Source organism: Loxodonta africana, chromosome 4 (assembly GCF_030014295.1).
Source record: "Loxodonta africana isolate mLoxAfr1 chromosome 4, mLoxAfr1.hap2, whole genome shotgun sequence".
NCBI lineage: Eukaryota > Metazoa > Chordata > Mammalia > Proboscidea > Elephantidae > Loxodonta > Loxodonta africana.
The window spans coordinates 170,260,859-170,284,529 of record NC_087345.1 but is presented as its reverse complement, the minus strand read 5'-3'; the positions used below and the strand labels follow the sequence as shown (position 1 = coordinate 170,284,529).

The 23,671-nt window shown below is 36.3% G+C and overlaps 1 protein-coding gene across 5 annotated transcripts in view; it reads left to right on the top strand.

The window, feature by feature from the left end:
* The window catches only part of MPP7 (MAGUK p55 scaffold protein 7), a 296,574-nt gene that overhangs the window by 79,883 nt on the left and 193,020 nt on the right, over window positions 1-23,671 (top strand). For 4 of the 5 annotated variants that reach the window (XM_064284961.1, XM_064284959.1, XM_064284960.1 and 1 more), the window contains one exon: window positions 753-912. In XM_064284961.1, the coding sequence (XP_064141031.1) occupies window positions 876-912 (37 nt within the window). In that variant the 5' untranslated portion in view covers window positions 753-875. Of the gene's footprint in view, window positions 1-752; window positions 913-23,671 lie in introns of those variants that run through there. The other variant, XM_064284962.1, reaches the window with a different exon arrangement.

Below are 23,671 nucleotides of genomic sequence, written 5' to 3'. Positions count from 1 at the left end.
ATCACAGAGCTAGCAGGATGACTGGTTAGGCCAGACTCTAGAGCAAGTGCTCTTAGCTGCTGCCTTTATTTCTCAGTTTGGAATGAGCATTAATTAAGATACTTATTGAAGTTCATATTTTCCTAGACTACATCAAAGCTTATTTTTTACTACAGTAATTTACTTTTGTATATTAGCTTGGATTGTTGATTTAGTTTAGATTGCTAACAATTCTGTAGATATGTAATATCTTACTTGATAGTTATGGTAAATATTTTTACAAGGTAATATGTAGCCTTTAGTTAGAGAACTGTTGAAGTTGTATTTGGATAAGAGATTTAAAATATTCCAGTTAATCATAAGTTACTGATAATTTACAAAGGCTTAATTTTCTTTCTTTTTTTTGTTCTACATTTAGAAATATAGTTTAAAAGCATGATAACAGAAGGGGAGGAATTTTAGAAAGGCTTTGGTTTACAAAAATGTCTTAAAAGTTTTCCATCTACACAATAAACCGCCCTCAACCAAATCTGTAAAAATCTTTAAGAAAGCCTTGACATATACGTAAAGAACTTTCACGTTTTTAATTAGAAATCTCACATCAAAATCAGAAACTCTCAAACTTAGTGTTTCCATGCAGTCTGTAGAGAAAATTCTGAAGCACTGTGACCTCTTTGGTAGTGTGTTGAAATAACAATTTTGAATTAGTTACAGAGTGTTGTAATTTAGCTATATTCCTTATGTTTAAAAAAATATGTTCCTTTTCTTTCTAGAAAAGGCTCATAACGATATTTAAACCTCGGTGAACAACGTGGCTGCAAGCAGTTGAAGTGAATTTCACTGCTGTGTTCTGGCTGGAGAGTCTGGAGTGAGGTGGACAGCGTGCAGCCTGAACCATGCCAGCTTTATCTACAGGATCTGGGAGTGACACAGGTGGGTGAGCCCAAGAGGGGGGCATGTTTTCCTTCCATCCTTATTGACATCTTCTTGTACATAGTGAAATGGAGCATTGCTTTAAGTATGTGAAAACAGGTCTTGCTGGTTTTTTTAATAACCACTCTGAGGGGCATAAAATCAACTTAGGTTATGTCCTTCCTGGATAAAAATTATTGAAGGGCACAGACTTCTCTCCTCAAGCAGCGATGCCAGTGGTGACGCTCTCATGCTGTCTTGCCTTTTGGAGTAATGCCATGCATTTAAGTTAAAAACATTATTAAATATTCTGAACATACAGAAAAGGGTGGAAAATACCATAGTACCCATATTACCCTTCGCTCAGATTAAATAACAGATATGAACGTTTTGCCATACTTGCTTGAGTCACTTTTTTTCCTTAAGAAATAAAACATTATTCTTGCCCTGTTTTTCCATTCTCTTTCTCCCTGTCACCAGAGGCAAAGTTTATCCTGAAGTTGCTGTACGTCCTTAAGGGATGTGATTAAAACAAGTTAAACAAGCAGACATATTTCACCTTGTTATCAGTTGTAAGACTTACTGATACATAGAATAAAGATTTCTAAGAAAGAGGGGGAAAAAAAGAAAGCCCTGCAAGAATGTGACATGCAAAATCACCTTCTGATCTGACTGCAGGGGTGAGGGTAGTCGATGCTCTTCAAGGTCCTGTTCTGGGGTTTCCCAGAATCAGCTGGCACCCTTTTAAAACTGTAGGTTCCTGGACCCTTCCTAGAGCTATCAGAGCAGAACCTGAGCCGGGGTGGGGGAGCTATGTCATACAGTTTAACACCCCTCAGAAGAGGTGGTGACACAGAGTGTGATTTAGGGAACGCTGTCAGTGTTGCCCTGATCATACTGAATTTGGTTCAGTTGCTACTGCTCTCTAAACAGCTGTGGTGGCCTTCTCAGGCTCGACAGTTCCTGGCCCTCTGTTTTTAAAAAGCTGAATCACAAAGTTGATTTTGTATTATGTTACGTTGACACTTCACTTGTACTGTTTGCAAAGATAATTCTTGGCTATTTCAAATGTATCCATACTTACGTTTTGGTGGTTTTTGTCTTGTCTTTATCCATCAAGACTGATTTTTTTTTTTTCCCACTGTGATTACACTGCGAGTTAGTTTTTGTCAGGAAAGGGTTTTGATTGTTAAATTGTATCGTTATTTATCTGTTTATTTTTTATGCAAGATGTTAACTTGGAAGCCAGCCTTTTTTGACAGTTTTTTTCTTCTTTTTAGTTTTTATATAGTCCTGCATTGTTCTACTATATAAAACGAGTGATTAAATTTTCCATAGTGGCTTGGGGAGCTATAGATAGAATTTACTTAATCATAAATTTACTGTAGTTGTGTAATGAATAAGTTTTACACCTTGCTGTTCACTAAAAATGCGTTAGTTTAATTGAATACAAAATATTGTTGTTTACATATAACTCAGGGAATGAATTAATAGGGAGTATTTAAAGCTTATATGGCAGTTCAGGTGTTAGTCATGGAAAATAGCATAGGCTATATAGAATTGAAGAAGGGCTTTTCCATACCTAGGGGCCCACTTGGCTACAGACTTTAAACGTGCCTATCAGATTCATGCCTTATTTTGAGATTTTTTTTTGGCCTGTGTGTTTCAACAAGGTTTGAGTCAGACACAGAAGACATGCCTGTTACAAGAGCTACCACATTAGGGAAGCCCCCAAATATGATGTGTATTTGTAGGTCCCTGGTGGCACAACTTATAGTGACCCTATGAGTGGAAATCGACAACAGCAGTGGGTTTTTTTTTTTTTTTTTTTGGTTTGGTTGGCACAAATCGTTTGAGCCTGACTACTTAACCTAAAGGTTGGTGGTTTGAACCTACCCAAGCAGCACCACAGAGGAAAGGCCTGGTGATCTGCTTCTATAAAGATTTTAGCCAAGAAAACTCTATGGAGCAGTTTTACTCTGTAACAACACATGGAGTTGCCATGAGTTGCAGTCGACTATGGCAGAAGGTTTGGTTTTTGGTTTTTATAGTTCCTCCTAGTCCAGATGCAATTTACCAACCAGGAGTCATTTGTACCGTAAGCAGTGTTGCTCAGCAATATTGTTGATTTTCTGCAGTTATCAGGTCTCCACGGGGACAGAGCTGGAGAATATATCGAAGACCAGATTCTAATGCAGCAAGGAGAGAGGCACCTGAAATGACAGGGGACCCAAATGCACACATTAGTTATGTGGGAAAATACTTTCAAAATGAAACTTTTACTGCTTCTCCTTTTTTCTTTTCTACTTACTTCACTAGGAAAATAAAATTAACTACACAGTAATACCTAAAAACATTTTCTGTGTCAATGATGCATAGATATAGAAGGAAAGATACTCTTGATACCCACCCTTCTTTCTTGCAGTCTCGTTTTCTTTCACTGAGGTATCCACTTGCTATCAGTTTGATTAGTACCTTGCGGGAGTTTGCTGTGTATTAAACGTATGTATATGTATGTACATAAATACTTAGTTTTGTGTTTTTCTTTTTGAACACAAATTTTACCTTACTTTATGAATTGTTCTATAACTTTCATTCTAAACCAATCAGTATGTCTTGGAGAGGTGTTTCCGTAGTATGTATCTATAAGTATGTGTGCGTGTTCATATACATTTATCTGTATATCAGTCTATATGTATGTTCTTTTAAACTAATGCATAGTTTTTCATGGTATCTTTCTTTGGTGAACCATACTACTGTTAATGAAAACCCTGGTTTTGCTCCTTTTGTAGATATTTCAGGAGGAAAGATAAACACAGATAATGGACGTTGGCAAATAGCTCTCCAAAGTGGTTAAACCAGAATGATTGATCTATGGGCTTTGCTTTAAAGATCTGTCGCTGCTCCTTCTTGTTGATATTCAGTATTGCCAGCCTTTATAATTTCTACCTGTGTGATGGCAAAAACAAGGTATCTTAAGTGTGAGATGTATCTTGCTCCTCACATTGAGCATATTTCCATTTATTTAGTGACCATTCATTAGCTCATGAATTTGTCTATTCATATTTTTCTCCCTTTTTCCATGATTTATCATGGTCCTATTTATTTATAGAATTTATTTTTATTTTGTATATTAATTCTTTGGGCCATAATAGGTTGAATGCCATTTCTTCTGGTCAGTAATTTGTCCTTTTTTTTTTTTCCTTTAGTATCTTTTTTTAAAATAGAAATTGGAAACTTTATGTAGTCAAATTGGTCTCTTCTGTATGTTTTAATACTTTTTATCTTCTGCATTAGAATGCTTTTCTTACTCTAAAATCATCACAATATTCTCTAAGATATTCTTCTAGTAATTATAAAGGTTTATTTTTTATTGATTAAGAATTCTCATCCAACTGAAATTTGTATGTGGAGTGAAGTACTTAATCTAATCAATTCTGGCTCCAGCAACCCACTTGGCACTTGGCACTTTCCCCCTCTGACCCTGACCACCCAGAGTCGGGCCTCCACAAGTTAGGACTCTGTCCTTCCAGCCCCTGTCAAATAGACAAACGTCAGCCCCTGCTGGCTCCCACTGTCCTTGGTGGGACAGCTTAGGCCACTGGGAGCACTTTGTTTACTCCTGTGTGCTTTTGACATCCCCCTATCAGTGTGGGCATGTTTGCTTGTTTTTAGCACTTCCTTACTTTCTGACTCACAGAACTCACAGAAACTATTACCTATACTTACTAAAAAAAAAATACTTACTGTTACCCATTAATTATAGCCAGAAAGGATACAAGTGAAGAGACACATCAGGCAAGCTCTGGGAGAGGTCCCAGCATGAGGCTTCCATTGTCCCCAGGATGCCCCCAAGAGAGAGCTCCAAGGGCCAGTATCCCATAGTTATTGGGACCTCAATGAATATGCATGATTGACTGCATCGGGCCTGCCTTCCTTCTTGAAGCTAATCGCCCAGGTGTGGGGCCTGTATAGCCCATAGTTGCCTGGCTATTATAGAAAGACAAAGAGCACCTTAGTTGCTTAGGCTGTTTTCAAAAACCAGAGACAAAAAGCCAAACTTATTTCTTTGTCCCATAAGGTTCATCTGGTATATTTCCTGTCCCAACCCCAGAATCAGCCATTTCTTCAAGGAGTCCTAGTTCCTTGGTATTAAAGTGGTATTAGAAACCAAGCTGTGGGTGCTAGTTTTGCTCATGGCTACTGGGATGCTATTTCTTTTAGGCCCTTTCATCTGACAGAGCAAAGAAATGTAGGTGTAGACACTAACCTGTGCATACACACACGTATCTATAAGTATTTCTATATGCAGTCATCTGTAACTATATTAAGGTAGACTTGAATCCATACTGCTGTCTCCAGTTCTAATGCTGTACCACATGGATTGTTCTAATCTCTTCCCCTTGCTTATCTATAAATTCCTACTCCAGTAGTGAGAAACGTGGTTTCCACCACCCACCATCCATCCATACTTAATTGTTCGATTCTAGTGCACACGTATAATGGATTCAGAATTAATAACCGTTGCCTCTGTGGGGAACAACTTTTATCAAGTAGAGAATTGATTTTATTTTTATTTCTACAGTCATACCCTACTTTCTTTAATCTTACAGAATCATATGCCTTTCCTTCATAGTACCTATCTTAGTTTTATTTTATAATTTCATCAAGTGTGATTTTTACAAGCATCATATAATGTGAAATATAATATATACAGAAATGCACGTAAAACTTACTAAGTACAGTTTTAAAAATGGTTTATAAAGCCAAAATCCATGTGTCTACCATTTGGGTCAAGAAATTGAATACCACCTCCTCCCCAAAACTTGCCCTGAGATAATCTTTAAAACTTAAACCAAGAATATTCCCTGAAGTCTTCTTAAAACCAAACAGTAGTTTAGCTTAACTAGTAAAAAATGCTTACCTTGAACATTATGCTTTTTAAAAACCTATCTATATGGGATCAAAATGACAATGACGACTCGAAAGATTAGATAGGAACCTTAGGGGGCAGTGAATTTATGTTATTTTGGGAGGAACAACTGAGAAAAGGAGGGTGAGAATGCGTGCACAACTTGAAGAATGTATTCAATGTCACCGAATTGTACATGTAGAAAAAGTTGAAGTGGTCAGTCATTTTGCTGTGTATATTCTCAACAAAAACAACAAAATAAATTAAGTGATAAAGAGAAATTTAACACCCTGAAAGCAATATGTATATTTTTTCTCGGTCACAACTTCCTCATCTTTGGAAATGACCATTAAAAAAGTGGATTCCTGACTCACAAAAAGTTTTGTCATCTATGTGAGCATCCCTAGGCAATATGGTTTAATTTTACCTGTTGTTAAACTTTGTTAGTTCACTTGCACTATTTTTCTTTTTAAGATACAGAAGTGAATATTTAATACAAGAAAAAAACAACAAATTATAAAGTAGATAAATACAACAAATATCACAAAGTCCAGAGGAAAAGCATATTTTTATTAATTACTTGCCTGACACACCTCTAAAATACTATTTCTTATATATTTTTTGGCTATTTTTTCTTGATCATCTCTTCATATGACAATGGTTTTATAAGATTTTCTTTAAGAGGAAAGAATTACAATCACTGTAACATGACTGATCAGTTCTTTTTTTTAATCATGGTTAAAATACAGACACCATTCCGCTTCATACAGAAATCGTGATAAATTTTACTTAGCATGATTCCCAGTAAAAGGAAAAGTGATATATGGTACATATATAAATGTGTATGCTACATTATTGAGTATATTCCCAACAGGAGAGAATTTCCGCTTTGTCTCGGTAGGAATGAGAGTAGATTCTCTTGGTCACAGTTTTACAACTCTGATGGTTGGTAGAAACTTTACAAACGCATTTCTGGCTCAGTGCACTTCACCCAGCCCTCATGCTTCCTGGGCCTGGCACCTTACAACGTGTTCATACATTAATACATTCTTGGGACTTGCATCTTTGTGTCATGAAACCACTTGAGTCAGCATAGCGGGCTGTTGGAATAGTCCTGAAGATCATTTCTTCACTGGGATGGCTACCAGTAACTTAAATCTATACCGCAACTTTGGACTATGTAATTATATCCCACTATATTCTCACTAAGCCCAAATTAAATTTATCTTTCATTTATTCTTAATTAGGGCCTAATTATCCAAAATGTCACCAGCCTTTATATATTCCTTTGTGACTTTTTTGTCCCTCCAGATTGTGTGATGGTCCATAGCGGTGGTTCATTCACTTTTCATTGTTGTATAATATCCAGTTGTAAAACCATACCACACTTATCCATTCTACTGTTTGTTGGCATTTGATACGGTTCCAAATTTTTGGCAGTTATAACGAGTTCTGTTAACATTCTTGTTTATGTACCTGAGTGCACATAAACATGCATTTCTGTAGATGTTATGCTTAGAAGTCAAATTGCTGGGTCAGAGAGTATGATTGTCTTCACTTTTAGAAGATAAGTTTCCTTTCCATAGTGTTTGTACTAATTTACAATATTTCGGTAGCGTGAGAGGTCCTTTTGCTCCGAATCCTCACTATTGTTTGTTATTGTCAGACTTTTTAAAATTTTGCTAACCTAATGGATATGTAGTGGTATCTCATTGTGGTTTTAATTTACATTTCCTGATTATTAATGAGATTGAGCATCTTTTCGTATTGGCCATTTAGATTTCGTCTTTTGTAAAGTACCTTATTTAGGTCTTTTGCTTATTTTTTCATTGCATTGTCTTAGATGTAGAACTTTTAAAAATAGATTTTGAATTCCAGTCTTTTGTCAGTTTGTTATATGTTTTAAAACCATCTTCTCTTATTCTGCAGCTGTCTTTTCACTTTTTGTGCTGTCCTTCCCTACTTCATGGATTAAAGTTCTTCATTTCAGTTTAGTTCAGCAACATTTCCCTTTATGATCAGTGATTTTTATATTTTGTTCACAAAATATTTTCTTAACATGGTCAAAGTTATTGTCTATTCACTTTTAAAGCTTTGTAGTTTTTCCTTTTACGTTTATGTTTTAATGTATTTAGGATTGATTTTTGTGTAAGGTCCAAGGTAGAGCTTCAAATTAATTTTTTTCTAGATCTCAACATGAGTTATTTCAAGAATTTTTCTTTACCATGTTTGAGCTAGGTTTTTTTTTCATATACTCTTTATTAAATTAGTTTTTTTATTCCCAGTTCACTAAAAAAAAAAAAAAGACTAGCCATTGAGTTTTCTTCAAGTGCTTTTTACTTATTTATTATAATGATCATAGGACTTGTTTTCTGTTAATCTCTTAACATAGTAAATTATGTTAATTTTTGATGTGAAACCAACTTCGATTGTAGGGATAGACCCGGTTTGGTCATAACTTACTATCACACTGCTGTATTTGGTTTGTTAATATTTTGTTTAGAATATTTACATCTATCTTCATGAATGAGATTAGTCTGGGTAATTTTCCTTTCTCATATTGTCTTTCAGATTTTTACAAAGTGATGCTAACCTTATGTAGTGTGTTGGGAAGAGGCTTTCCTCTTTTGTGGACAAGTTTGTGAAACATTGAGATTATTTTTCACTTGAGTGGAATTTACCTGTTAGGCCACCTGGGCCTAGAACTTTTCCTTTTGATAAGAATTTTGGTACCTAATTTGTTTATTCTAGAGGTTACAAGAATATTTACACTATCTATTCCTTCTCAGGCCAGTTTTGGTCATTTACATTTTTGAAAGATATGGTCTATTTCATCTAAATTTTTGGATTTGTCATAAAGTTGCTTATAATAATTATTATTTAATGTCGGTAGTTTCTGTATTGATGTCTTCTTTTTCAGTCCCGGTGTTGGTTATTTGTGCCCTCTTTCTCTGCTTAACCTTGCCAGGGTTTTGTCAGTTTTATTGGTCTTTTCAGATATAAAACGTTTGGCTTTATTTATCTTCTGTATTGTATATGTTTTTATTTCATTTATTTTTGCTGTTTTTCAATCTTCCGCTTTTTCTAATGTTCATATTGAGTGCTGTTTCTCCTTAAGCTCTGGTTTTATTGCATGCTACATGTTAAAAATATAATTTCATGAAGTTTTTATTTTACTTTGGAGTTATTTTATAATTGGTTATTTAGAATTAAAAAAAAATTCAAATAAGGGTTTTTTTTTATTTATCTTTTTATTATTGATTTCTTTCCTAATTGTTTTGTGGTCAGGAAACTTAATTTTCATCATTTCAGTTTTTAAAAATTTGTTTAAACTTGCTTTATAGCCGGATATATGGTCAGTTTTAGAAAGTATTCTATATGTGTTTAAAAGGAAAATATATCTATAATTGTTAAGTATGGTTCTAATGTGTCCATTAGGTCAAGTTTGGTAATCAAGGTATTCAGATATTCTGTATTCTTACTGTTTTTTGTTGTTATGGCTTACTGAGTTACCAAGAGAGGTATTTTAAAGTCTTTCTCAGTGATTTTGGATTTGTCGTGTAGTTCTCTAAGCTTTTGCTTTATATATTTAAATTTGTCATTAAATATAAATTTGTAACTTTACTGGGGAATTAAGCCCTTTAAATACATTTTATATTGAATATATAAATACATTTTATATTAAATATTATATTATTTTTTTCTGTTGGCATTTGCATGATACATCTTTTCTATCCTTTAAAATTTTCTTTATTTCTGTGTACTAGAGGTAGCACTTGTGAAGAGCTTTATAATTGGAGCGTTTTGGGGTAACAATTCTGACAATATTTTATCTGGAGTATTTTTGGTACAGTTAATATAATGAGTGATTTTTTTTAATTTAAAATTTACCGTCATATTTTGTATGTTTTCTCTTTGCCCTGACTTGTTTCTTTTTCTGTTCTTTTGGGTTGAATAGGATTTTTTTTTTCCTTAGTCATTTTGATTTTCTTCTCTACTAGTTTCATACATCCTTGTTTTGTCTTTTAGGGGCTACCTTAGAAATTACAATAGGAATCTTCTATTATAAAAGTCCAGTACTAATCAATACCTTTATTATCCTGGACAATTCAAGAGCCCTAGGTCACTTTTGCATGGGAAAGCTGGACAGTGAGTAAGGAAGACCGTAGAAGAATTGACACTTTTGAATTATGGTGTTGGCGAAGAATATTGAATATACCGTGGACCGCCACAGAACGAACAAATCTTAGGAATATAGTCAGAGTGCTCCTTAGAAGCAAGGGTGTTGAAACCTTGTCACACATACTTTGGACCTGTTATCAGGAAGGATCAGTCATGCTTGGTAAAATACAGGGTCAGCAGAAAAGAGGAAGACCCTCAATGAGAAGAACTGACACAGTGGCTGCAACAATGGGCTCGAGCATAACAACGATCATGAAGGTGGCACAGGCTCGGGCAGTGTTTCATTCTGTTGTACATCAGGGTCCCTGTGAGTTGGAACCAACTAGACGGCCTCTGACAACAACAATGGATCACTTTTGCTGCATATGCTACCCTCCCAACTTATATGCTATTCTGTCATGTATTTTAATTCTCTCTGAACAAAACAGCAGTTTTAGAATATTTACATCTATCTTCATGAATAGATTAGTCTGTAATTTTCATTTCTCATTTTGTCTCTGTGACTTTTACAAAGTCATGCTAGCCTATACAGTGTATTGGGAGGAGGCTTTCCTCTTCTTTGAAAAAGTTTGTGAAAGATTGACATTATTTTTTACTTGAGTGAAACTCGTGGAAAAAAACATACCAACCCTGATGACACTATTTTTATTGCTTTATGCTGTCAGTATTCCTTTAGTTACTCCGATGCTACCATTTTCTTTGTTCTACCCTTCATTTTATGACTCAGCTTTTTCATCCAGGATGTTTTTTAGTTATCCCTAATAGTCTGTAGAATTTCCTGTATTGGCAACCTACTGCTATCAAACTCTCTCTGTTACTGCTTATCTGAAAATATGTTTATTTGCCTTTGTTCTTGAAGAATGCTTTTACTAAGTGTAGAATTTTAGGTTGACATTAATTTTTTTCTGTGCACTGAAAACCAGAAGACAATGAAGCCTCTACAAAGTTGCTGTAAAGAAGCTAGGCTCTCTCTTTTGAAACCATCTTCTGTCTTTGGGTATTTTTAAGATTTTCTTCTTCCCTTTTTTTTTCCCTTGCTGTGGATGTCTGCAGTTTCACGATTATGTGTCTAAGTGAAATTTCTTTTTATATATCTTGCTTGGAATTCTTTGGACTTTTTGAATATGTGGGTTCATATATTTTGTGACTTTTGGAAAAATTTCAGCCAATTTCTTTTCAAATATTACCTCTACTCCATTCTCTCTCTCTGGAATGCCAATTAAATGTAAGATTTTTTCTGTATTCCCTATCTCTCATATCATGCCTGTATTTTTGTCTTTTTGCCTTTCTGTTCTGTTCTCTGAGCAATTCTTGCCTGTCTTTCATTTCACCAGTTCTTTTTTGAACTGTATCTAATCTCTTGTATATCCCTACATTAAGTTTTTAATTTCAGTAATTTTTTTTTTTTTTTTTAAATCATAAGTTCTGTTTGATTCTTTTAAAAATTTGGGCAACATTCAAATTACTTGCACCGTAGATTAGTCTTCTTAATTAACCTTTTCCCAACATCAAAATCATGTTTTTATCCTCAAAATGATATATTCAAGCTATTAAAGATATTGAATGCATCACTGAGATACCCCACTAAAGGAAGTCATTTGAAATAAGAATGGACTTCATTGACATTGTCAGTATCATGAAAATATTTCTTTTGTCTTTCAAAAAACTCATGTGATCATTCTTCCCCTTGATAATTTGTGTATTTTATTGTGGAAAGCAGGGCCTTGACCTTGGTACTTTTGTCTTCCAGTCGTTCTCCAAAAGAAGTATACTCTGCTACTTTAACTTGACATATTTCTAATATTCACAGTTTTCTTCTGCAGCAAATCCAGGCCATTACTCATATATCTGCTTGTTACTGTTCTGTGTGAATACAATGCTGTATGCGAATTGGCTTAGGGAATAGTTTTTTTTTTTTTTTTTTGGTGGTAGTATACTTGCTTGGCACAGAGCTGGTGTTCCTTGAAACTGAATGACTCTTGTCCTGATCACTGGTCACAAATTGTTTACGAAGTGAAGAAGTTTTCTCCATATAGAATGGGTTTTTCAATAATGAACAGAAATATCAGTGCTATTTTCTGTATGAGGTCTCACACGTGCAGAGTATGTTTCAACGTTTGTCATATCAGTAGTTTCTGCCAGTGGTAAGGTAAAATATCTGCTGGCATGCTCGTGTGATAGCAATTACTCTTCCACATTACACGGTTTGGTCTACATAATAGCCAAAAGAGTCATTTCATACAGAAATTTTGCCAATAATTCATTTTGTTTTCCTTCAGTGCATAATAGTTGTCTTTAATTTTGTGACGGCAATAGTGAGACTTTTGTTTTTGTCACAAAGAGCACAACTTTTCACGATGCCTATATAGTTTTAGTCTCTGTTTTTAGAGACTATCAGTTTTTATCCTAGAAAACATTAGTTTATGCTTTATCTGGAAAAAGGTTTTTTGCAAAAGAGGTCTATGTCCTTTGTTTAAAAATGACTAGAAACAAATTGGTGACCTCATGACACTATTTGACAGAATATCATAACAGACAGAGCCCTGGGAATAGAGAACTATGACTCATAGTTTAAATAAAATCTAATTCTTAGTGTTGTGCTTTGTATTCTAACTTCGTTCTTTGGTTGCCTTTGTGAAACAAATACGTTTTTAGTTCCACTTGTCCTGGCATGGGTAGATTCACACTGTTTTAAGTTTGGAATCCTTTTAACTTTATTGATGCTGTTGTACTGAGGTGCATGTTATTTATTACTAACGGATAGCAGAAAAAGGCCATTGAAATTAATGTGCACTAAATAGGGATAAAAATGTTATATAAAAGCATGAGGGGAGAAATGATCAGAATTTAACCCTGAAAAGGGAAACCTGAATTGTGACCATATTTCTGATTTAATTAGGAACATTTTAGAGTATGTTTTATAATTGCCACTATGTGTTAATTGTTAGAATGAATGAAGAATGAATCCTGCTAAATCTCTATTTATTGACGTACTGTTGCTGACAAAATTTTATGATGGCACTTTTGACTTTTGTCACAAGTCATAAAAAAGTCATCATAGCAAAAATACCTGAAGTCTTCAGTTTCTCCAGGTTTTTTTTTTTTTTTTTAAACTTTGACATTCATGTCATTTCCCTTTTGAAGTCTGGTATGTCCTCAAGCCTGTTTTTGCTTCCTCAATTGTTTTCATTGCCATCATAGCTTATGGTGAATCAGTTCTTCAACATAACTTTTGTCAGATCTGTGATGTCCTATATTTTTGCTATGATGTTTATGGCATCCAAGGTAAAGACCAATGACATTCATGTAATGGGTGTGTGTTAGGTGGAAAGGGATGTTTGAATGAGGACTGATTTTATAAGTTGTCAGTTTATTAGTGAATCTTGTTGTTGTATTTACTTTCCTTTGCAACCTTGTAATATTTGGGACTCAGATAAAAGATACTCAGGAGTTTGAGAGACTGTATAGGGTCACTATCAGTCAGAGTCCCTATCCTTTGGAATCGACTGGACAACAGGTTTGGGGTTTTTTTTTTTTTTTTAATGTTCAAATTATTATTTTCAATCACTACTTTTACGCTTCCCTGAACTAATTTTAAACCTTTGACCTATTTTGGTTAATTGGATGTATACTCAATATAATTATAGTTGTGTAAAATGTTACTTTCGAGACATAAATGGCAATAAACAAATAGCATGGAAATTAAGTGGAAGAAATGAGACAAACACAGTCCTTGGGGGCATTTCTACAGACTTATTTTTTATTTATCTTTTTTTTCTACAGCCTTTCTTTAACAACAATGGGACCGGGTTACTGCAAAAATAATTTTATTGCAAATCTGAACATCAGGGGACAAAACCTTATCGCTTTTCCTTTGACACTGCCAAATTCCTCATGGAAGTTGCCTGTAGACCACAAGAGAGACCAGTGGGACTCAAATGGTCAGCAGGTTATTTATTAAGAAACAAGGATTCACTACTCTTGCCCTGCTTCCTCAGTGGCTTGGAGCCCAGCTAGCAAACTGGACCCTACCCACCCCCCACCCCTGTTCCCCCAGCAGTTCTTTGCTGAGGAGAAAATGCCTCCCTAAGTGACTTTTAAATTGAAGAGACTTCTTTTTGGTGGCTTTCCTGTGAAATAAATAATAGTTATGCTGGGAAGCTATTTTTTTATAGCCCATTTTAGCATATATATGTATAAAATACTGACTAAAATGAGTCACATCACTAGGTTTTATACTGAAATATTCATCATTGTCACACACACAAAATATTAGTACAGTCATAGGAGTCAGTCCTAAAAAGAGTTTATGGTGGACTTCAGATGCCTGTTGCTATGCAGTGTTAAAATATTCTTTTGTTTCTAGTAATATAAACTTTATTTGGTGGGTGTATATTGCTTATGGAATTTCTTATTCAAAAGGCATAGCTTTTTTTCTTTTTAGAAGATAACTTTACGGATATGTGGAAAGCTGTTGCAGTAAAAATGAAGATCAAACCTAGAAAATGACTTCTAGTCAGTTAACAGTTAGGATGTAATTAAATGCCTGTTACAGAGCTATTGAAAATCTTCATAAAATTTTAAAAAGATTTTGTTTGTGAAATCTGATGTTAAAAGTTAAACTTCTCCCTTTGGTGTAGTGTACTTGAATCTCCTAGATCTATAGATTGCTTTGGACATGTTGACATCTTAATATTAAGTCTTCCAACCCACGAACACAGTATATCTTTCTATTTATTTTTGTCTTCTTTAGTTTATTTTGGTGATGTTTTTATATTTTTAGTGTACACGTTTTTTACCGCCTCGGTTATGTTTTTTCCTAGGTGTTTTATTCTTTTAGATGGTAACGTAAATAGAATTGCTTTTTTTGATGTCCTTTTCATATTGCTCATTGCAGGTGTGTAGACACTCAACTATTTTTGTGTTGACCTTGTATACAGTAACCTTGTTAAATTTGTTTAATTAGCTGTAATAGCTGTTTGTGGATTCTTTTGGATTTTCTCTACCTATATGATTGTGTCATCTAGGAAAAGGCATAGTCTTACTTCTTCCTTCCTGATTTGGATAACTTTTATTTGTTTTTCTTTCCTAGTTGCTCTGGCTACAACTTCTAGTATAATATTGAACAGCAGTGCTGGAAGCAGACGTTTCTTGTCTATTTTCTGATCCTAGGGAGGAAGCTTTCAGTCTTTCACCATTGAGTATGGTGTTCACTGTGGGTTTTTCATAAATGCCTTTATACTATCAAGGAATTTCTCTTCTATTCCTAGTTTTCTGAGCTTTTTTTTTTTAATCGTAAAGGGTGTTGGGTTTTGTCAAATACCTATTCTGTATCAATTGAAATGATCATATGGTTCTTCCCCTTTGTTCTATTAATGTGGTGTATTGATTGATTTTCTTATGTCGAACCACCCTTGTGTTCCTGGGAAAAATTCTTGTTTGTCATGGTATATAATCTTTTTAATATGCTGGTAGATTCAGTTGGCTAGTATTTTGTTGAGGAATTTTGCATCTATATCATAAATAAAAGTGGTCTGTCGTTCCATTTTCTTTTGGTGTCTGTCTCTAGTATCAGGGTAATGCTAGCCTCATAGAATGAGTTATGAAGTATTCCTTCTTCTGTTTTTCAGAAGAATTTGAGAAGAATTGTTAATTCTAATTTAAATGTTTGGTAGAATTCACCTGTGAAGCCATCTGGTCCTGGACTTCTCTTTGTTGGGATGTTGTTTTTTTTTTTTTTTAATAACTTTTATTAAGCTTCAAGTGAACGTTTACAAATCCAATCAGTCTGTCACATATAAGTTTACATACATCTCACTCCCTACTCCCACTTGCTCTCCCCCTCTTGAGTCAGCCCTTTCAGTCTCTCCTTTCTTGACAATTTTGCCGGCTTCCCTCTCTCTCTATCCTCCCATCCCCCCTCCAGACAAGAGTTGCCGACACAATCTCAAGTGTCCACCTGATATAATTAGCTCACTCTTCATCACCGTCTCTCTCCCACCCGCTGACCAGTCCCTTTCATGTCTGATGAGTTGTCTTCGGGGATGGTTCCTGTCCTGTGCCAACAGAAGGTCTGGGGACCATGGCCGCCGGGATTCCTCTAGTCTCAGTCAGACCATTAAGTTTGGTCTTTTTATGAGAATTTGGGGTCTGTATCCCACTGATCTCCTGCTCCCTCAGGGGTCCTCTGCTGTGCTCCCTGTCAGGGAAGTCATCGATTGTGGCCGGGCACCAACTAGTTCTTCTGGTCTCAGGATGATGTAGGTCTCTGGATCATGTGGCCCTTTCTGTCTCTTGGGCTCTTAGTTGTCGTGTGGCCTTGGTGTTCTTCATTTTCCTTTGCTCCAGGTGGGTTGAGACCAATTGATGCATCTTAGATGGCCGCTTGTTAGCATTTAAGACCCCAGACGCCACATGTCAAAGTGGGATGCAGAATGATTTCATAATAGAATTATTTTGCCCATTGACTTAGAAGTCCCCTCAAACCATGTTCCCCAGACCCCTGCGCTTGCTCCGCTGACCTTTGAAGCATTCATTTTATCCTGGAAACTTCTCTGCTTTTGGTCCAGTCCAAATGAGCTGACCTTCCATGTATTGAGTGTTGTCCTTCCCTTCACCTAAAGCAGTTCTTATCTACTGATTAATCAATAAAAAAAACCCTCTCCCACCCTCCCTCCCTCCCTGCCTCGTAACCACAAAAGTATGTGTTCTTCTCAGGTTTACTATTTCTCAAGATCTTATAATAGTGGTCTTATACAATATTTGTCCTTTTGCCTCTGACTAATTTCGCTCAGCATAATGCCTTCCAGGTTCCTCCATGTTATGAAATGTTTCACAGATTCGTCACTGTTCTTTATTGATGCGTAGTATTCCATTGTGTGAATATACCACAATTTATTTACCCATTCATCCGTTGATGGACACCTTGGTTGCTTCCAACTTTTTGCTATTGTAAACAGAGCTGCAATAAACATGAGTGTGCATATATCTGTTTGTATGAAGGCTCTTGTATCTCCAGGGTATATTCCGAGGAGTGGGATTTCTGGGTTGTATGGTAGTTCTATTTCTAACTGTTTAAGATAACGCCAGATAGATTTCCAAAGTGGTTGTACCATTTTACATTCCCACCAGCAGTGTATGAGAGTTCCAATCTCTCCACAGCCTCTCCAACATTTATTATTTTGTGTTTTTTGGATTAATGCCAGCCTTGCTGGTGTGAGATGGAATCTCATCGTAGTTTTAATTTGCATTTCTCTAATGGCTAATGATCGAGAGCATTTTCTCATGTATCTGTTGGCTGCCTGAATATCTTCTTTAGTGAAATGTGTGTTCATATCCTTTGCCCACTTCTTGATTGGGTTGTTTGTCTTTTTGTGGTTGAGTTTTGACAGAATCATGTAGATTTTAGAGATCAGGCGCTGGTCGGAGATGTCATAGCTGAAAATTCTTTCCCAGTCTGTAGGTGGTCTTTTTACTCTTTTGGAGAAGTCTTTAGATGAGCATAGGTGTTTGATTTTTAGGAGCTCCCAGTTATCGGGTTTCTCTTCGTCATTTTTGGTAATGTTTTGTATTCTGTTTATACCTTGTATTAGGGCTCCTAGGGTTGTCCCAATTTTTTCTTCCATGATCTTTATCGTTTTAGTCTTTATGTTTAGGTCTTTGATCCACTTGGAGTTAGTTTTTGTGCATGGTGTGAGGTATGGGTCCTGTTTCATTTTTTTGCAAATGGATATCCAGTTATGCCAGCACCATTTGTTAAAAAGGCTATCTTTTCCCCAATTAATTGACACTGGTCCTTTGTCAAATATCAGCTGCTCATACGTGGATGGATCTATGTCTGGGTTCTCAATTCTGTTCCATTGGTCTATGTGCCTGATGTTGTACCAGTACCAGGCTGTTTTGACTACTGTGGCTGTGTAATAGGTTCTGAAGTCAGGTAAAGTGAGGCCTCCCACTTTCTTCTTTTTCAGTAGTGCTTTGCTTATCCGGGGCTTCTTTCCCTTCCATATGAAATTGGTGATTTGTTTCTCTATCCCCTTAAAATATGACATTGGAATTTGGATCGGAAGTGCGTTAAATGTATAGATGGCTTTTGGTAGAATAGACATTTTTACTATGTTAAGTCTTCCTATCCATGAGCAAGGTATGTTTTTCCACTTAAGTATGTCCTTTTGAATTTCTTGTAGTAGAGCTTTGTAGTTTTCTTTGTATAGGTCTTTTACATCCTTGGTAAGATTTATTCCTAAGTATCTTATCTTCTTGGGGGCTACTGTGAATGGTATTGATTTGGTTATTTCCTCTTCGGTGTTCTTTTTGTTGATGTAGAGGAATCCAAGTGATTTTTGTATGTTTATTTTATAACCTGAGACTCTGCCAAACTCTTCTATTAGTTTCAGTAGTTTTCTGGAGGATTCTTTAGGGTTTTCTGTGTATATAATCATGTCATCTGCAAATAGTGATAACTTTACTTCTTCCTTGCCAATCCGGATACCTTTTATTTCTTTGTCTAGCCTAATTGCCCTGGCTAGGACTTCCAGCACGATGTTGAATAAGAGCGGTGATAAAGGGCATCCTTGTCTGGTTCCCGTTCTCAAGGGAAATGCTTTCAGGTTCTCTCCATTTAGAGTGATATTGGCTGTTGGCTTTGCATAGATGCCCTTTATTATGTTGAGGAATTTTCCTTCAATTCCTATTTTGGTGAGAGTTTTTATCATAAATGGGTGTTGGACTTTGTCAAATGCCTTTTCTGCATCAATTGATAAGATCATGTGGTTTTTGTCTTTTGTTTTATTTATGTGGTGGATTACATTAATGGTTTTTCTGATATTAAACCAGCCTTGCATACCTGGTATAAATCCCACTTGATCAGGGTGAATTATTTTTTTGATGTGTTGTTGGATTCTATTGGCTAGAATTTTGCTGAGGATTTTTGCATCAATGTTCATGAGGGATATAGGTCTCTAATTTTCTTTTTTTGTAATGTCTTTACCTGGTTTTGGTATCAGGGAGATGGTGGCTTCATAGAATGAGTTGGGTAGTATTCCGTCATTTTCTATGCTTTGGAATACCTTCAGAAGTAGTGGTGTTAACTCTTCTCTGAAAGTTTGGTAGAACTCTGCAGTGAAGCCGTCCGGGCCAGGGCTTTTTTTTGTTGGGAGTTTTTTGATTACCGTTTCAATCTCTTTTTTTGTTATGGGTCTATTTAGTTGTTCTACTTCTGAATGTGTTAGTTTAGGTAGGTAGTGTTTTTCCAGGAATTCATCCATTTCTTCTAGGTTTTCAAATTTGTTAGAGTACAATTTTTCATAATAATCTGAAATGATTCTTTTAATTTCATTTGGTTCTGTTGTGATGTGGCCCTTCTCGTTTCTTATTCGGGTTATTTGTTTCCTTTCCTGTATTTCTTTAGTCAGTCTAGCCAATGGTTTATCAATTTTGTTAATTTTTTCAAAGAACCAGCTTTTGGCTTTGTTAATTCTTTCAATTGTTTTTCTGTTCTCTAATTCATTTAGTTCAGCTCTAATTTTTATTATTTTCTTCTGGAGCCTGATGGATTCTTTTGTTGCTCAGTTTCTATTTGTTCAAGTTGTCGGGACAGTTCTATGATTTTGGCTCTTTCTTCTTTTTGTATGTGTGCATTTATCGATATAAATTGGCCTCTGAGCACTGCTTTTGCTGTGTCCCAGAGGTTTTGATAGGAAGTATTTTCATTCTCGTTGCTTTCTAAGAATTTCCTTATTCCCTCCTTGATGTCTTCTATAACCCAGTCTTTTTTCAGGAGGGTATTGTTCATTTTCCAAGTATTTGATTTCTTTTCCCTAGTTTTTCTGTTATTGATCTCTAGTTTTATTGCCTTGTGGTCTGAGAAGATGCTTTGTAATATTTCGATGTTTTGGACTCTGCAAAGGTTTGTTTTATGACCTAATATGTGGTCTATTCTAGAGAATGTTCCATGTGCACTAGAAAAAAAAGTATATTTTGCAGCAGTTGGGTGGAGAGTTCTGTATAAGTCAATGAGGTCAAGTTGGTTGATTGTTGTAATTAGATCTTCCGTGTCTCTATTGAGCTTCTTACTGGATGTCCTGTCCTTTTCCGAAAGTGGTGTGTTGAAGTCTCCTACTATAATTGTGGAGGTATCTATCTCACTTTTCAATTCTGTTAAAATTTGATTTATGTGTCTTGCAGCCCTGTCATTGGGTGCATAAATATTTAATATGGTTATGTCTTCCTGATCAATTGTCCCTTTTATCATTATATAGTGTCCTTCTTTATCCTTTGTGGTGGATTTAAGTCTAAAGTCTATTTTGTCAGAAATTAATATTGCTACTCCTCTTCTTTTTTGCTTATTGTTTGCTTGATATACTTTTTTCCATCCTTTGAGTTTTAGTTTGTTTGTGTCTCTAAATCTAAGGTGTGTCTCTTGTAGGCAGCATATAGATGGATCGTGTTTCTTTATCCAGTCTGTGACTCTCTGTCTCTTTATTGGTGCATTTAGTCCATTTACATTCAGGGTAATTATAGATAAATAAGTTTTTAGTGCTGTCATTTTGATGCCTTTTTATGTGTGTTGTTGACAATTTCATTTTTCCACATACTTTTTTGTGCTGAGGCGTTTTTCTTAGTAAATTGTGAGATCCTCATTTTCATAGTGCTTGACTTTATGTTAGTTGAGTCGTTACGTTTTTCTTGGCTTTTATCTTGAGTTATAGAGTTGTTATACCTTTTGTGGTTACCTTATTATTTACCCCTATTTTTCTAAGTAAAAACCTAACTTGTATTGTTCTATATCGCCTTGTATCACTCTCCATATGGCAGTTCAATGCCTCCTGTATTTAGTCCCTCTTTTTGATTATTGTGATCTTTTACCTGTTGACTTCCATGATTCCCTGTTATGTGTATTTTTTTTTTTAATTAATCTTAATTTGTTTGTTTTTGTGATTTCCCTATTTGAGTTGATATCAGGACGTTCTATTTTGTGACCTTGTGTTGTGCTGATATCTGATATTATTGGTTCTCTGACCGAACAGTATCCTTTAGTATTTCTTGTAGCTTTGGTTTGGTTTTTGCAAATTCTCTAAACTTGTGTTTGTCTGTAAATATCTTAATTTCGCCTTCATATTTCAGAGAGAGTTTTGCTGGATATATGATCCTTGGCTGGCAGTTTTTCTCCTTCAGTGTTCTGTATATGTCGTCCCATTCCCTTCTTGCCTGCATGGTTTCTGCTGAGTAGTCTGAACTTATTCTTGTTGATTCTCCCTTGAAGGAAACCTTTCTTTTCTCCCTGGCTGCTTTTAAAATTTTCTGTTTATCTTTGGTTTTGGCAAGTTTGATGATAATATGTCTTGGTGTTTTTCTTTTTGGATCAATCTTAAATGGGGTTCGATGAGCATCTTGGATAGATATCCTTTCGTCTTTCATGATGTCAGGGAAGTTTTCTGTCAGGAGTTCTTCAACTATTTTCTCTGTGTTTTCTGTCCCCTCTTCTTGTTCTGGGACTCCAGTCATCCACAGGTTATCCTTCTTGATAGAGTCCCACATAATTCTTAGGGTTTCTTCATTTTTTTTAATTCTTTTATCTGATTTTTTTTCAGCGATGTTGGTGTTGATTCCCTGGTCCTCCAGATGTCCCAGTCTGCATTCTAATTGCTCGAGTCTGCTCCTCTGACTTCCTATTGTGTTGTCTAATTCTGTAATTTTATTGTTAATCTTTTGGATTTCTACATGTTGTCTCTCTATGGATTCTTGCAACTTATTAATTTTTCCAGTATGTTCTTGAATAATCTTTTTGAGTTCTTCAACAGTTTTATCAGTGTGTTCCTTGGCTTTTTCTGCAGTTATCCTAATTTCATTTGTGATATCTTTAAGCATTCTGTAAATTAGTTTTTTATATTCTGTATCTGATAATTCCAGGATTGTATCTTCATTTGGGAAAGATTTTGATTCTTTTGTTTGGGGGGTTGGAGAAGCTGTCATGGTCTGCTTCTTTAAGTGGTTTGATATGGATTGTTGTCTCCGAGCCATCACTGGGAAACTTGTTTTTCCAGAAAATCCGCTAAAAAAAAAATGCAGTCAGACCCCTATCAGAGTTCTCCCTCTGGCTCAGGCTATTCGGATGTTAATGAAGCCGCCTGGGGAGGGTTGGGGAGGGAACAGAGAGATAGGAGAGTAGCACCCCAGAATATAGCCAGAGTTGCTTGTCTTGCTTGGAATGCCTATTTTATCTGTGATTCCCGCGGGCGCGTCACCTATGTGTGCTGGCTGTGTGGAGATTGCCCCCGGGGGGTCTGGCCCGCTGGAGTCACGGTCAGATCCTCCGCTTCCAGCCCCACGCCCAGCGTCAAGGCTCCCCTACTGGGACGGTGCACTCTCGACTCCAAAATCAGTCGCTGTCTCCTGGGGACTTCTCGTCCCTCCAGCTGCGTGGCCCTGCCGCCCCCGCGAACTAGGTGGGCCCCCTCCTGGGGTTAGTTCGGATGGGTGGAGCAGCTCCCTGTGCTTGTGCCGTGACCGAGTGTCCCATCTGGGACGCTGTTCTCCCTGCTCCAATACCAGTCGCTGCCTCCCGGGGACTTCTACTATCGGCTGCATCCCACGCTGCCGGCGCGACCCGGCTGGGCCCCTTCCCGGGGCTAGTTCGGGGGGTGGAGCAGCTCTCCGTGTTTATGCTGTACCTGTGTCCAGTCCAAATCCCGGCGAGACGGTTCCCCGGCTCGGATGCTGCTCTTCCTGCTCCAAGACCAGTCACTGCCTCCCGGGGACTTCTCCTACCGGCTGCGTCCCACGCTGCCCGCGGAACCGGCTGGTCTCCCTCCCGGGGTTAGTTCAGGGGGGTGGAGCAGGTCTCTGTGCTTGTGCCGTACCTGACTGGTACGCTGGCTCCAGGCTCTGGAAACAATCGCTGCTTCCCTGTATTAGTTCGTTCTCCATCTCTAAATCTGTGTTTGTTGTTCGTAGATTGTTATGTATGTGATCGATTCACTTGTTTTTCCATGTCTTTGTTGTAAGAGGGATCTGAGGTAGCGTCTGCCTAGTCCGCCATCTTGGCTCCGCCCTCCTGTTGGGATGTTTTTGATTACTGACTCAAGCACTTCATTTTTTTGAGTCTGTTGAAATTTTCTGTAATTGTGTCAATTTAGGTAGTTTGTGTGTTGCCAAAAACCTGTCCATTTCATCTAGGTTGTCTTAATTTGTCGGTATATAACTTTTCATAGTGTTTTATGATTCTTTGTGTTTCTGTATTTTATTTCTGATTTTAGTTTTTTTTCATTGATTTTGTTGATCTTTTCAAAGAACTGATTTCTGGCTTTGTTATTTTTCTATTTCGTATTTCATTTATCTCCCCTCTGATCTTGTTATTTCTTTCCTTTTTGTGGTTGTGGGCTTAGTTTGCTCTTTTTCTAATTTCTAACCTTGTGAAGTTAGGTTATTAATTTAAGATCTTTCTTCTTTTTAATGTAGACATTTACCACTACACATTTCCCTATAAGCATTGGTTTCTCTGCATCCCCTAAATTTTGGTATGTTGTACTTTCATTTTCAGTCATCTCTAGTATTTTCTGAATTCTCTCAATTTCTTCCTTGACTCATTGGTTGTTTAATAGTGTGTTGTTTATTTTCCATGTAATTTCTACTTTTTCTTCTTGTTGATTTAAATATTCTTTCTTTGTAGTTGCAAAAGATACGTAA